The 15,968-nt window shown below is 41.0% G+C and overlaps 1 protein-coding gene across 2 annotated transcripts in view; it reads right to left on the bottom strand.

The window, feature by feature from the left end:
* Nucleotides 1–15,968, bottom strand: part of ano3 (anoctamin 3) — a 61,550-nt gene that overhangs the window by 35,976 nt on the left and 9,606 nt on the right. The window contains exon 1 of one of the 2 annotated variants that reach the window (XM_049573185.1): nucleotides 13,837–14,053. The exons of the other annotated variant lie outside the window; for it this stretch is intronic. Coding sequence (XP_049429142.1) covers nucleotides 13,837–13,951 — 115 coding nt within the window. The 5' untranslated portion in view covers nucleotides 13,952–14,053. Of the gene's footprint in view, nucleotides 1–13,836; nucleotides 14,054–15,968 lie in introns of those variants that run through there. 2 annotated transcript variants of the gene reach the window in all.

Raw genomic sequence — 15,968 nt, 5'->3', positions numbered from 1 at the left:
CATTTATCCTAAAAACCATTAAAACCAGTAAACCATTTTGCTACAGTTTCGGAATTGAACTCCCTTTCCTCAAAACAGTGTGAAATGGGCTTGAGGTCTGCTTTCTCTGATTTGGTGGGAGGTCAGAGGTGTCAGCAGCGAGTCATATATAAACCCCACCATATTAAAAGTCAGTGCACTCACATACACAACTTGGTGTTCAACACACCACCGTTTCCGTTCAAATAAACGTTTTGCTACGTCTTATCAGGGCTCAGTGCGCCCCTGATGAATGAGCCAGTGTATAGGGAAGCATGAAAGGGCCACTCTGCTCTGCAGGTTCATTTGAAGTACAACCCAGCTTATGAAAACAGATGTATAATGCTGCTATGTAGCTCTGAAGGGAGCTTTATAAAGTCAGAGAGAATAACCCTGCTGATGTCTCCAGGTTTATCTCTGACAGCAAATTTGTAGCAGAAAAGTCAAACAAACTGAGGCCTTAAGAGTTTGAAAGATATGGGCACTCATCAGGTAGGGAGAGTTTAACTAAGGACTGTTTCTTGAGCTTGACCCATTCGATGTCTCAGCTGAATTAATTTTGACCAGTCTTTTCAAAATCTGGCTCTCGTGAGTACACCAACTTTTTGGAAGTGATACACTAAATCACCCGAGTGTTCCTTGAGGAAAGCAGCTGATGCCAGAATGCTAATGCCACTATAATTTATAATACTGAAAGCTTTATATTTTAATTACACTATAAATTTAAAAGCCCAGCTAGGAACAATAGCTGAAAATTAGTAATAAACTTTCTGCAGCTCATCAGTTTTTATGATCTGTATTGTAACTGTGAGCCTGTTTATACCTGGTGTTAACCTGCGCTTTAGTGGTCAGAACACAAATGGACAGCTGAGACACATGGTCGTTCACACATGTATCTATCATGCAACCATTTGTGTCAATATTTGGTAATTACCTACATCACTTAAGCTAGAAGATCAGAAAGCCCCGCACATAATTCTTAACATCCACACTCTGACTAGCTGCACATTAGCATGCTCACCAGTTACATTTGCAGATGTGTGAGCACAGGTGGAGATAACACTGTCAGCAGAATTCAACATGTCTCCTTTCATGGGGCAAGATGATGGACGGTCATGCATCACTTCATCCAACTACTTATAGAGCATTAGTGCACTGTCAACAAAACAACCACCATAGTTGCATCATCCCTTTCAAAAACAGATGTCAAACTAAAATAAAAAAATAAAATAAAATCAACTTCAGCAATTTAATGCAACACTATTCACTAATACTTATGTATTTATATAGTGGTTACATAACATTTTTAATATTCAGTAATGCATACTTACTAGGCAGTAAATTAGGAATGTTGGTAACATGTTAAAGTAAGAACTCTACATAAACCCACAGCTGTTAGAAATCCATTTATTTGGATCATTTTCCATGTTTGAGGCCATTTGGCTTTTTGAAGCTGCTAAAGTAGGAGTAGCCTGAGTTTACATAAAATTCTTACTTTTACTGTTTGCATTTGTCATTTGTGTTGTGTGTCCATTGGCTGGATTTTCCATCATTTTAATCCTATCATATCTCATCTAATCTTGTAAAATACAACAAACAAGAATCCCTTTAAAAAAAAAAAAAAGAAGCGCAATGTCCAATAACAAAAACAAGGAAGAAGAATTAACCGTAAGGAAATCTGTTTACAATCGTTAGTAGATCAAGTGCTTAAACTGATAACAAGGGAGTGTGTGGAAAAAAGGGAGGGAGGAGAAATCACTTCAGTCATCAGCTGGTCCATCCTTTTATGGGTTAGAGCGGTGATAATAATGTCTGCCCTTCATAGAGGAGTGCATTAAAACCATCAGCACTCCCCCTCCATCACCACGCAGCTCAATACCTCAAGACAAGCCACATAATGGTGCACCACAGTTCTTACATACACATGCCTGCAAGTGCTACAACCAGTTCAACAGAGATACGTGTTATAACAGCTTGCATATGTGCTGTTACATAACTTTCTTATTAGCATTTTATCGATAGCAGTGGAGGTCATTTTCAAGGTTATTTCGATAATAAAAGAGCAATGTGTCGATAGTGGGGCTGACACATTGTTGAATCAGTGCTTCAACCCTGTAATGATGTGTTGTAAAGAGAAACTGATATTGAATGTCTGAACTGAAGCAGGTCGTGGCACACGACCTTCACACCAGGCAGCAGCTCCACCTCTGCAGCCTCTGGCATTTTATACATGAAATGTCGGCGCTCTCTTTTCAAATGGCAACGTGACTTACTTTCACCTCCAGTGAGGAATTCTCTCAGTGACCTTCCTGAAAACGTTCAGCTGCATTGATAATTCACTCACTGCATCCTGAGGGTCCGCGCTGCAAGCTGCGCAATAACTCACTCTCATGACACTCATCCCAGTGGGATTCCCCATTGCTGTTGGGTGAGAAAGGGAACCAGTTAAAGATGTGAGCTTGTGGGCCCAGGGGAACCACTGATCACGCTGTTTATTTCCTGTGCAGCCCCACAGATATGAAATGAATGGAAGTTGTGAGCTCCGGCTAAAAGCTACACAATGAATTATTGAGAAAGTGAAAACTGTGTAAATCTTGATGTGCATTGAAACTAAATTCTGCTTACAACTGGATTTCACTCCTCCAGAGACAGATTTAGAAACATAGTTTGAAATAAAATTCTTCTGAATATGAGAGTATGATAACTCAGCACAAAACACAATAAGAGTAAACTTTAAATGAAGCTATTTAAGTTAATTTGTCTTCAGGCTAACAACAAAGCTTAATTTCCCAGTGCTTTAATTATTTCTACAGTGTACACACACTTTCAGCTCCCCTTGGTTGCTTTTCGTGTTTCAATCTATTTCATTAAGTCTAATATTTCAAATCAATACTGAGCTGCAGGTTGTCAAGCTGTTATTAAAGAGTCACATTGTGCCAATTACATCTGTACGACATCTGAAATGACATTTCAGAAACCAGGGATTTCATGGTCCAGTGAGCGAGAAGGTTTGTTTCCCTCAGCAGCAACAACATGCTTTATGACTGACTGGTAAAACAGTGCGAGCGGAGAGCTCCCACTCAAGAGGCAAGAACGCCTGAAGTGCTGTAATTTCACGGTCTCCACGGATTGGCCTGAAGAGTCAATTCTTTTTTAATATACCTGCCCACTTTCCCTCCATTATGCTGATCAATATAATACAGTGGCTGCTGTGTGTATGTATAATCAAAAAGGAACATTTACTGGACCCTGGCTGGTCCTGGTAATCCCAAAAGACATTGGCAAGGCTCAGCATGTCTGAGATGATACATCAGAGCAGAGGGAGCTAATGGGCCCGTAGGGGTGAGGCTCGGTTATCCCAAAGGATTCTTAAATTTTAAAATAGACCCACAAATTGGATGGAGTTGGTGTTGTATGAAATTGCTTCCATGGAAAATTTCAGAGCATGTGTGGATCTGTGGATATTAAGGATGTAATAATGGCTATCTGACAATCACTGCCCGATTCCAAAGCTTTAGCTTATTTTTCTGATACGGACAGACTCTGTGAACTCTGTCCCAGTCAGAGCGGTACATCCTGAAGACAGTGCATTGTGTAAGTCTATATAAATATATAAAGGGTTCATCTAATGTGAAATCCTGTGTTTAATCTCGCTGTGCACTGGCTTAAACTGGTTTATCAGGAGAAAGTTAATCCTGTGTGAGTGCTTGGACTGTATGTGCATGTGTGTGCCAGTTGGTATGGCAGTCTGAGGGCTGCTACTGACTGTCTGTGAGTCCTGCACAGGGAGGAGAGGAGACAGGCGGGAGGGAATAAAAAAGGAGCAGATCAAAAGGCCCAGGGAATGGACGCTTGCTGAGAGGTGACAACGGGAAGAAAAACACCTCTGAATTTTCTCTGCAGCATCAGCGTGATACAGGCCCTTGACGGCAATCCCTGTGTGTGCTCTCACAAACACCCACTCAGGCTCATCTGAGGGGGAGCTGGACGAGATTCAGGGAAGGTCGTGATCCGGGATTTGGATCTCTCCTGTGCAGTTTGTCCATGACGGTCTTGTGTTGTGAGATTAAAAGGATTTTTTTTTTTCGGTCTGTGCATGTGTGTGGGTACATATAACATTGTGTACGTATACTGTGTACTGTATACTCGCCTACAAATGTTTCTGCTTGTGACAAACATTGGAAATGGATGTTGTGTATATTTGTTATTTGCTCGTTATGCTCCTCTTGATTATTTCTGTCATAAAAAGTGAGCATATCCCTGGCAGTGCCACAGCACTGTTCCTCTATGTGTCTCTGTGCGGCTGTCGCCAATCTACTCTGAGCCAGCTGGAAGAGCAAATATTTAATTTGAAAAACGTCAAGGGTTTTATGATCAATTGCAAGTATCTATCAGAAGAAACAAAACAATACTGTGAAAATGCGGCAACACTGTTCAATATGTGTCAAAAAAGAAATTACGCTTTTGCTTTTAGTCGTTCATTCGTGATCGCCTTAAGGGACCCGAGAAGGAACTTCAGCATCGAGACATTATCTGCGAGGATGTTGCACAAAGTAGCAAACAGAGAATTCAGGTCAGTGGGCTGTTTCCCATCATGCCCCTGCGTTTCCTCATTCTATACCTTCAATAATTCATCTATGTTCAGCTCATAGCACTTTCAGCGTCACAGCTTTCACTGAGGTACATTCTGCATTATGAGCACAACAAAAATTATTATTGCTTTCCCCTAACAGAGTGCATTTCAGGGGAACAAGAGTGGGCAAAGAAGAAAAAAATATCACACGCACGCACACACACACACACACACACACACACACACACACACACAAGCTTAGAGAAGAACATCCAAACCACTGCAGCGGTGCGTTTATAAAAATTATCACGCGAAGACAGGACCGAGGCGAGGCCAACAGCCTCTCCTACAGAAACCTTTTCTAAGCAATTAGAGTGTGTTTCATCCTCTGCCTGGCACCATATCAAAGAAAACATAGACGGAGCTGAGTTCACAGGGAGCATTTAGAACGGTATCATTAGCAGCCTCTGAATATTCAGCTCATATCAAATGTTACATGGTGAATATTCGAGGCACAACGATTATTCTTGCTGACCAAATACAAGTTTGAAATGATGAGTGATCTCTGGTATGGATTTCATGAGGATGTAACCATGCAGGAAATGTCACAATAAGGAGGCCAGATCCGAAAACACTTGATTTGTCACATGAAGTCACACAAGGTAACTCCAGTAAAATATGGCTTCTTACATTGTAGGCTTCTGCTTTATAATTGTCCATGCTTCCAGAGGGTTCTGGTAATCCTTGGTTTCTGACTGTGGGCGGATTTAACTGTAGTTTTGGGTAAAGTTGCTTCTGTTGTTGTACAAATTAAATCCCCCACAGATTCAATGAATTCACTGATGTTATCAGTGACATCCTGGAACATGCTACACTCCATCTCTCACATCACTGAGGGGATGTGTCCTAGTTTGTTGACATATCTTGACCTCAACAAGATGGCCACAGGCTTGTTCCCCCTGAACCGAGGCTATGTCTCTGCTCTGCTCTGCAGCGGCCTCGGAACGGCGCACAGCAGCAATGCACAAAGTCCAGTTTGTTCGATTAGTGTTAACACTGTGTGCCAGACAAGTCAATCTGTGCCCAAGTCCACTTGAAAGGTGGTCTGGAGTACAGTTTGTGTGTTCTTGGGTACAGCTTGCATCAGGTGTGAAAAACAACTGCACCAAAACACAAAGGTAAACTGCACTTTATTGTGAATAGCAATTGGAGAGTGGAGTTGCAAAGGCATTTCTCAGTGCTGTCTGCCTCCTCTAAAATCTGCACATGTGCACAACATACGCCATTTTCACCCTCATAAGTGGGAAGGGTCGTTCATGTTGTTGTCTCTAAAATATGAACCACAGTGCAAAGGCAGACTCTATTGTATGGGCTCAGGATTTTGTGAGCTCTTTTCTACACTTTAGCAACAATATAAAGAAACAGATGGTGATGTAAATGTACCCTGGTATAGAACAATATTACTAATGTGACACCTGAGAGGTTGGGAGGGGAGCAATTGTACTTGGGCACCATCACAAAATGTTGAAAATCAAACACTTCTGTTTGACTGGCAGAAACAGACGGTGAGCTAAATATATATTCAGCATGATAACAGTGTACTCAATAAATAAATATATAAAAGCTTTTTGAAAGTAAATCTTTAAACACTAGAGCTGCTACCCATCACAGTATCAAAAGAATATCTGCAGCACCACAAATACTGTGATTGCAGGTTTGCAACTTCAGATTTCATAGAGAATATTAGTATCATTTGAATTTCTATTTAAAACAGGGAGAAATAAAATGCCAGTACCTTCTGAAATGCCTCACAACGACGAGTCGTCAGCTTTACCTTTATTTTTAAAGCCACATATATCAAATTAGACCATTTCTGAACTTTGCACTTTAGGGTTTGGGGGGAAATTGATTCTTAGATGCATCATGATTCTCTCTTGAAAGGCTGTCTTGCAAAAAAGGTCAATAACTGGAAATTTAAAACCCAGCTGTTAACATTATGATCGCCTCTAACAGTTTTGTGAGACCAGGCTGGAAGTCCCTTACAGCTGAAGCGATCAGGTGGTGAAAAGATGCATCGATAATTGTTTTATAATCATGTTGTCAGACTTAAATTGAATCGTGAGGTGCCTGGAGATTCCCACCTCTACTGCACTTCCAGTCATCAAAAACACAGACTGCACCAACTCTCATTTTTACATGAACAAAAACATATTCAATAAGAATAATCTGACATAAACATTCACAAGCGTTGCTGCACATGGCACATGTGAGTGATCCCATGTGATTTGTGATTTACCACAACATTAATTCATCCACTCAAATACAAATCAGTGAGGTCTGCTGTTCATTGATTCATTTAATGATGATAAATACAGGTTAACTATCCAAATCTGTTATGTTGTACTTAACTGACTTTGCCACACAAGCTGTTGACTTAAGTGATGATAATGACATGTAATGTATTATAGCTAATGGATGCAGTGTTGACATCACAGCTCGTTGACTTGAACTGCAACAAATGTGTGATTAAAACACAAAGGATCTAATTACAGACGCTGACAATTTCTAAGCAACAGCGAAGAAAGACATCATTTTATGCAGTGACTATAAAACTACTCGCCCTCTTGGACATTTCATGTCTTATTTTTGCAACACTGGATCACAGTGGTTGTAATTATGTTTTTGGACAATGATTAATAGTAAAAAAACAACAAAAACAGTCTGAAATAGCTGACAATTTTCCCCGCAGACACGTCGTCTCTCTCTCACGTGCAGCTGGGGCGACAGCCTGACCGTGAACACACCTCAGAGCAGATGGCACTTTTTACCCCCGGTTTAAACGGTTCAGGACCTCATTATACAATCCTGGCACAACCTCTGGGTTGCATCATTTGAGCAGATTAAACATCTTCTTTCCCTCTCAATCTCTATATTTGCCCCGCTCCTTTAACGCCACGCTATCTTCTTATGTCCCCTGATTGCTTGTGATTTCTACTACGTCACAGGATTTTCCGCAAAGCCTCTGCTGTGTCTCTGCGTACACACACCTCATCAGGGAACGCATACGAACTGCAGAGTAAATACTAGCAAGCAACAAAAGGTCACAGCATAACATTTTAGTTCCACCTAGAATTGCTAAAAACAGTGTGTTTTTTTTGCAGACGTGATTAAACTGTAGAATAACTTTGGGCTCCGGCAGAACTTGTGTCTGTTTTGTTCTTATAACCTAGCAACAAAACAACAGCGGACTATTTAAAGACTGTGAAAGTGTTAAAGCTGGTAACTGCAAGACAATACACACACACATGCAGAACACAATACCTCTCTGTTTTGTCATTTTGTAAACTCTATGTCTATCTGAAATGCTGCAATTTCATAAAAGGCTTTTTAAACACACTGAATCAGTTAACATGAAACTGCTGCCTGCCTTATATCCTACAGCAGCCTGTTTAAATCACAGATGATACTGTATATGTGCTCTCCCCAAATCTGCCCTGAAATTAATGTCTGTATCTATAAAACCATCTGCCTGCTTGCATAAGAGGACAGGTGGCCTGCTTAGGACTGTGCAACCAAAGGTTTACACATGAACACACACACAACACACACACATTCGCTGTATCGGCATACATACAATGTTACAAAGAGTAGTCTCACTGAGGACAGGACTCTAAGTCCTTCAGCAGACACTGAACCAACACACTGACAAGCAGAACACAAACACAAATGTTTACTAAGGTCACTTTTGGGGTAATTACATAGACTTGCATCCATTTCCTGGAGACTTACCCTAACCTTAACCTAACCTCAACCGTGACCACTGAAACAATAATCTCCTTTTTCCCCAATGGGGGCCACGGCTTTTGTCCCCTGTTGGCCTAAAGCCGCTTTTGCAAAAAACATAATGGGGGAACATAATTGTTCAGCCTCACAGCCAGAATCAGAGGTAGTAACAGCGCCAAAGCAACGTCTGTGTAATAAGTGTAAGCCGACCAGACGCGACGCGTGTAACAGTGTGTTGGTATGTTATGTTTGCGACCCACCACCAGGATATTAAAAAGCACCTAGTGGTAGTTAGCAGCTAATTTAAAGACAAAGAACAGCAACCAAAAATGACCACAAATTTGGAGGACAAGACAAGATCAACCACATGCCATGTTATGCCATTGTTATCGTTTAGGAGGCTGCCCTATGGTATGTGTCACACTAGATGCAGAGTTACACATCACACCTGCCACCCCTATTTTGCTTTCGAAACGCTGACATGCTGTGTCTAAAATCCCACACTGGAATGGTGATATGAGTTGTTTGGTTCTGTGTAAAGGAAGGGAAGCTGGCGTAATGAAGGGCCTTCCTTGTGGCAGTATTGCTGGATCCCTATGCAAAAAAGGGTTAAGGTCATACACACACAAACACACACACACACAAAAGAAAAGGAAATAAAACACTAATCCATAAACTATTTGCATGAAGAATAAGGTGAGCAGGACGTTGCCTGATATGCAGTATTGATTCTTCAGAAACTATAAGAGAAGCTGCTTGTTAATAATGTAAACACTACTTGACAGTGCAGGATAAAATCCAGCTGCAACCACCAATTATTTTTAATTAGCTATCAATCTGCCAAAATTCTCGACAGTCAATTAATCATTTGTTTTTTTAAACAGCAGTAAACAGTAAAATGTCCTTCACAATGTCCTCATGCATAATATGACGCCATTAAATGTTGATTAGTCCGACCAACAGTCCAAACCCCAAATAATTCAGCAATAAAATAAGTAAACGCTCACATTTGACAACCTGGGATCATCAAATATTTTACATTTTTTGCTTGACAATGACTTCAATGATTTTTTTAACTGTTGTAGATTTTTTTTCTTTTCAATCAATTGACTAATCGTTGCAGCTCTAGAATAATACACGTAGAAGCATGAGCAAAGCTTTGCTAAAGACGCATGTGACTGTAGAACCAGGCTGCATTTAAATCTCCCTGTGCTTAAAGCAAATACTCTCTGGCAGATATTGAGTGTTCAGTGTGTCAACAAGTTGATGATTAGTCTGCCAGAGAACATTTGAAATTCACTCAAATCCTGAAAAGTAATATCAGATGGCTGTGAGTCACTTTCCTCTTAAACTCCAAATGGAGCTGTATGTTCTAGTTTATACCAGCTGAGCGATATTTTTTATCAAGGCAGGAAGAAAACATGAAGTCATTCATACCCTCACCTTATGTTTACTTACATAATCAGTCCCTTCTCTAACCCTCCGTGTTCTGTCTTTAACCAAACATCTTTTCTCACCTGTGGCTCAGCGGAGAGCCTTTTAAGGGAAACTTGAAGAGAGATGTAACTGGCACATGAACCACCATATATTGGCTCCCAGTTGATTCAGAATACATTTTCAGATTTTACTGACTACCAATAAAGCAATAACTGCCTTGGCTCCAGCAATGCTGAAACACATTTTAGCTGAATGCAGCTTTGTGCACAGGTACACAAAGCTGCATTCAGCTCAGAGCCTTTTAATGCTCTCTCTGTTACTGATTGTGTTCGAGGAACTGCAACATAATATCTGAATTTCTGCTTTAGCAGGACTTCTGTGAGCCAACATTCACCCCTTTGCCTTCAATTTAATGGTGCACTTAGCAGTCACTGAAATATTGAGTGGGCCCTCAGGCCTGTAGTCAAGCTTTTTACATAAATCTGATATCATGTTGTGCTGTGTGTTTCCTGTTGGCTGGACCGAAGCAGGGAGGGGGCTCACTCTTTGATATATGATGTTATAAACCACACAGAAAGAAATAATTACTGCATGGAACATCATTCAAGCAATTAAACAACTTCTTAAACATGATATAATTGCTGTGGTTTTTAGTCAATCTGATGTTGCTTATGTTTATCCTGCTGCTGTTGGTTTATTTATTCTGGTGCTTCCCTCAGTCTTTTTGGGTTTCTTGAGTTTTGAGTGTTTATGTTTAGTTTTAAATTCACCTGAGAGTAGCCAAATGAAGTTTCATTGTACCTGTGTGTATCCCGGCAATAAAGATCATTCATTCAACTAAATAAAAGTCTGTTTAGATTAGGGATGTTCCTAACGACTAATTTCCCTGACGCTTTAAATCATGTTTAAACTTAGGCGAATTAACTCGTCTAAAAGTAAGAAAACACTCAGGAAACAGTCAATATTGAGCACAACTTCATCTATAAAGGTTAAAGGTATACCATGAAGGATTTTCCTAAAAACAATGTCATACAGAAATAATCCGTCTAAATCACTTACGAGCCACTATAAGTGTGTGGCGGTGCATTTTTCTGCAGAGACTCTGCCCTCTGCCTGTATTTTCTTATGCTCTTCTTATTGTCTTTGTTTGGGACGTTTTTGGACGTACTGCCCAACATTGCTCAGGTAAGGTCGGGGCTTTATAGAAAAGGTAGTGACCAGGGGTCTCATTTATAAAACAATGCATATGATTCATAGCAAAAATGTCGTGCACCAAAAAATATTCAACAGTTTCTACCACCAGGGTTCCATCTCACCATCTGTGTCTCCAATTTCCCGTCTCCAAAATGTTCGCAAGCATGGGTCAAAGTTTCTCCCATCAAGTTGGTTTTTACACGTCATAACTTTTTTTTTTTTTTTTTAAAGATTTTTTTGTTTGGGCATTTTGCCTTTATAGATAGGATAGTCAAGTGTGAAAGGGGGAGAGAGAGAGAGAGAGAGAGAGGGGGATGACATGCAGCAAAGGGCCACAGGCTGGATTCGAACCCGGGCCGCTGCGGCAACAGCCTTGTGCATGGGGCGCCTGCTCTGCCACTAAGCCACCAACGCCCCACACGTCATAACTTTTGCATGGGAAGTGGCATACACCTCTTTTAGGCCTTGTTTTGTGCATGTGCAGTGTTTATAAATGAGACCCCAGGTGTCAGACTGTAAGCGGCATGCTTCCAGAAGACATAGCAACGAAAAAAAGGCAAGTATAGTGAGGCGAAACACCAAACAAAAATGAATCTAGGGCTGGCTTTTACTGTCACTTTTGCTGGCGATTGCGTTTACAAACAGTAACCGATAATCCCCTGTAGTATGTCTTTAAGCACTGTGTAGGAATCGACCGATATGTTTTTTTTCCAAGCCGATGCCGATACCGATTATTATGAAACAGAGATACTGATAGCTGATATTTACAATCGATATATGTCTGCTGTAAAAATCATAGTTGACACAGAATTTAAAAAAATAAACACTGACAAAGCACTACATTCAAATGCAGTTAAGCATATATTTATTCTGAGAACTTTTCCGAGTCTGCTTTTAAGAGCCTAGAGTGGTACGTGCAGGCAGTGAGAAGCACGGCAGGGGCAAAACAGCGCAGCTAAGGAAAACAAAACTGTATATTGGCATATTGGTGGAAAAAATCACCGATACCGATAACCCTAAAAATTCATAATATTGGCCCCGATAATTGGCCAGGCCGATTATCTGTCGATCCCTAGCACTGTGTATATTAAAAGAGCAATTTGAAATCATTCATCACTATTTACAATGACCAAATTGTATTTTAAATGCTGCTGAAATATGTGGCACATTATCCTACAAAACATGACAACAACTCACAGAATAAAAGTTAACAACTAACATTCATTGAAAACAATAATCTTTAGGAAACGGGCCTGTGATGACGGCATTTTCATTTAGTGAGCACCATCACATAAAATAAAAAATAATTTTAATAATAAGTGTGTCTGACTAGTGCTTCTGGTGCCTACTAGCAAGGGTACCAACATTTAATTGACTAGTCAACAAATCGCCCGCACCCCTAGTTAAGATCATTACAAAAATTCCAAATTAACCATTATGGATGTGGTTCAGTCTGTGTTGTGCCTGTACAGTAAATCTTAGTGGGAAAAAATGGTGTAAATAGCCAGCTTTCCCTTCTTTTTTATATCTAACTCCCACGCTTTCTTTTCATACTAAATACCAGTGGAGAGACATGAGCTACAGCAGATCCATAAGCTAACACCCTCCTCAGCAGGGCATCCCTCACTCATGAGATTTCTGACTGCTCGGCTCAGCATCCTCTCATCAGAAGCCAGGGGAGAGACCCTTTCATCCTCCTCAGCCCAGGTACATCAACAATAAGAGGTCATCGCTCCCCGTTTATCAGCCTGCATGTGTCAGCCTGGAAACAAGAAGTTTCTCCAGCATTTTCTAAAACGCAGACAGCAGGGACATGAATAACTAACACAAAGCATTAAAGAATCACCAGTGTTCTCTAAAGAGCCCTACTTAGGGTCTGAAATCAATACAGGCGCAGTGGTGTAATCAAGCTGGAGAGGAAGACACAGATTGATGACTCGATGGGCATTTATTTATAGATTTGAAGAAATTTGTGCGGAGACCAATTTTCATTGATTCACTGTACAGTTTGTTACATGATCTATGTCTGTCCACGTTATCGCCGAATTGCCACATGGACACCAGCATGAACTGGAATCTGATGTCCCATATTGACTCATAAATAACTTGCCTGGTGAAGATGCTGACTGAATGACAGGAACTTTTAACAGCCTCAAATCATTTTTTTTTAATCACTGTCAAAGCCTGAGTGCAGCTATTCTTGGCGAGCCTTAGCACAAACTACTCTGCGTTGTCCTGAACAGTTTGTATCTTTCCTCAAAGCACATGCACAAAATAATGTAATCACTGCTCACAGCCCACTTGTTCCACTGTACGTCCTGACAGCTGATGCATATGGACATTACTGTGAGTTCATAATGAAACAACCTTATCAGGATCTGCAATGCATGTGTGTGAAGAAAGGTCATATCTTGTCTGTGTGCAGCTTTAACTGCAACCACCCCCTGTAATATGACACATTTTAAATAATAAAAACAATAAATAAATGTAGTCATATTCAATGTGTTACTTATTAATATATACTTTAAATGGACCTCTGTCGCCCCTTCTGATTAACAAATAATGACTTGGGTAATAGAGTCAATGAAGCGTAAAGTAGTGGATAAAATACCAGCGCGCACCAGGTCCATAAACAGGCTTCATCCCAGGGGGAGGAGGCTGCAAGACCTCCAACTCTGCGTCACACTTACAGCAAGTACAGAGTCCGATACCTCCGAGTACCGTTTCACATCACAAACTATCTAACTAGACAAGAAAAGTCCCCACACATCACACTCAGCTCAGACACGAATCATTAGCGGACGCGGGAGATGACCACATCAGCGACCAACCTTTCTGCTGCTTGAAGGACTGGATGGAGCCCGAGTGGTGCACCATTGCGACGTTCACTTGGTTCCCAGCGTTAATTGAATTCCGTATTACGAGGAGCAAAATTGCAGAATACATGGGAAACTATGGTGGGCTTGCGTAGGTGTTCTTCTCGCAGCTCCCATCCTGCCAAACGATCTCACGGGCGATGCGCAAACCCCAGCAACACCTGTCTAAGCTCCGCATGCTCCCCCCCCCCACCCCTCCGCTCCCCGACCGCCACCATCCACGGCTGTTGTCATGGTGACGGGGGAGGTCCTGAGATGGACACGTCCCCCCCCCTCCGTCCTGATTTACTGACTCCAAATAAGCTGCGGGAAATTACCAGGGGCAGCACATCTCAAATGGACCGACAAGGACGTGTATTGATTCGGTCGTCAATCATCCTTTTTTTTTACTCGGTGCTGAAAGCTGTCGTATCCTATATGTACCACATAGTCTATCAGGTAGGACAAATACAGTTAGGCTACAGGGCTAACTAAAATACAATGCAGTCAGTGCTGGTAAAAATAGATTATGTAATAGCACCTTCACATTTCAGACACTACAAGCCTCTTTAGATTTTTTTTTTTTTTTTTTTTTTTACCATTTTGCTGCCTTAAAGAAAGGACTGAAACTTCATCATTTAACAAGTCATTCTAAAAATAGCCCCTTCAGATAGGCTATGCATTATTGGACATCATGTCAACTTCAACATAACATCATCAGATGACAAAAGCTGTTGTCAGCTGTAACTTTAAAGGGGAACATCACCTAAATTAAAAAAAACAGAGAAGTTAGTCTCGAACTTGTGATGTCATTGAGTATAAAGTCTGGAGCTACTCTTCAGACAATGAATGAATGGAAGCCTGATTTTGTGGACCCATAATATTTGCTCTATATTATAGTTTACTTTATTCTACTGTAGTTTTCTCAGTTCTGAAACAGAAGCTGTACCCATGAGCCTCATTTCCACCGAGCAGTACAGTTCAGTTCAGTCTAGTGCGCTTTTTTTCTGTTTCCACTGTGAAAAGTTGTGGATGGTACCAATGGAACCGTTCCATACTGTCCCCATTTTTGGTCACCCCTCTGTTGGGGTACCTAGCACACAGATCTGGTACTAAAAGGTGGAGCTGTGAACACTGCAGTCTGTTGATACAGGACGGTCACTCTGCTCAGGGCTGAGCTGTGGTTGGTTTTGAGGCTCATGTAACCACTGTTCATACCGTGGAGAGTTTTATTAGTAAACTGTAACTATAAAATGAAAGGAAAAAAAAAAGCGTTGCAGAGCCTTGTTCCTGTGGGCTCCAGCAACACTAAACCCCTGAGCTTACCTGAGAAGGACTAAATGCACAAACCCACTGTTTTTAAATATCCCATGGAGAGAGACTCACTGCAGCTTGTTTTATGTTGTTCAGAAAATGTCGGCGTGCAGCCTCAATCTGTGGACGATAAACGAGGTGCAGACTTCCCTCTGTGTCATTGATAATGAGGAAATACAGTGAGTGCTGGATGGAGCAGTGAGTGACAACAACCCTGCCCATATTTAAGAGTACTGTTTGCAGTGGAAACGCTAGGGTCTATGTACCATGTGTGAAAGGTTACTTTTGGTTCCAAAGGTACTATACTGAAAGTATTTGGTGGAAATGGGGCTATAGGCTACTCATAAATTTCCCTTGGGTGCTCTCAGTGTCATCTATTATTTCCTTCCCTATTCATCGTCTTACAGAGCAGCTCTACACTTATACTTGATGGCAATACAAAGTTGAATTTCAGCACTCCAGTTTTTGGATTTGGGAGATTTGTTGACGTTAACTTTTATTTTTCAACCATCTTAGACCATAGCACTAACTGTATATCAACTGAAAAATAATTCTGAAAATGGGCGTAGTTCCCCTTTAAACACATAAAACCAAGACTAGACCAAAATATCAATAAAGGGAAAATGGGCCATTTCATTTTTTTTTTCCAAGGCTGAACCATTTGCTTTGGCAGGCATTAAAGACTGTGAGGCTGTGAGAAAAACTCAAAACAATCAATACTATAGCTTACTACTACAGGGCTCACGGCTCAGCTGTGCTGACACACTGCCGCTGTAGAGGCAGGGGGATCCCTC

This window comes from Epinephelus fuscoguttatus, linkage group LG4 (assembly GCF_011397635.1).
Source record: "Epinephelus fuscoguttatus linkage group LG4, E.fuscoguttatus.final_Chr_v1".
Classification (NCBI taxonomy): Eukaryota; Metazoa; Chordata; class Actinopteri; order Perciformes; family Serranidae; genus Epinephelus; species Epinephelus fuscoguttatus.
The sequence above is the reverse complement of the archived record's forward strand: the minus strand, read 5'-3'. Positions and strand labels throughout refer to the sequence as shown.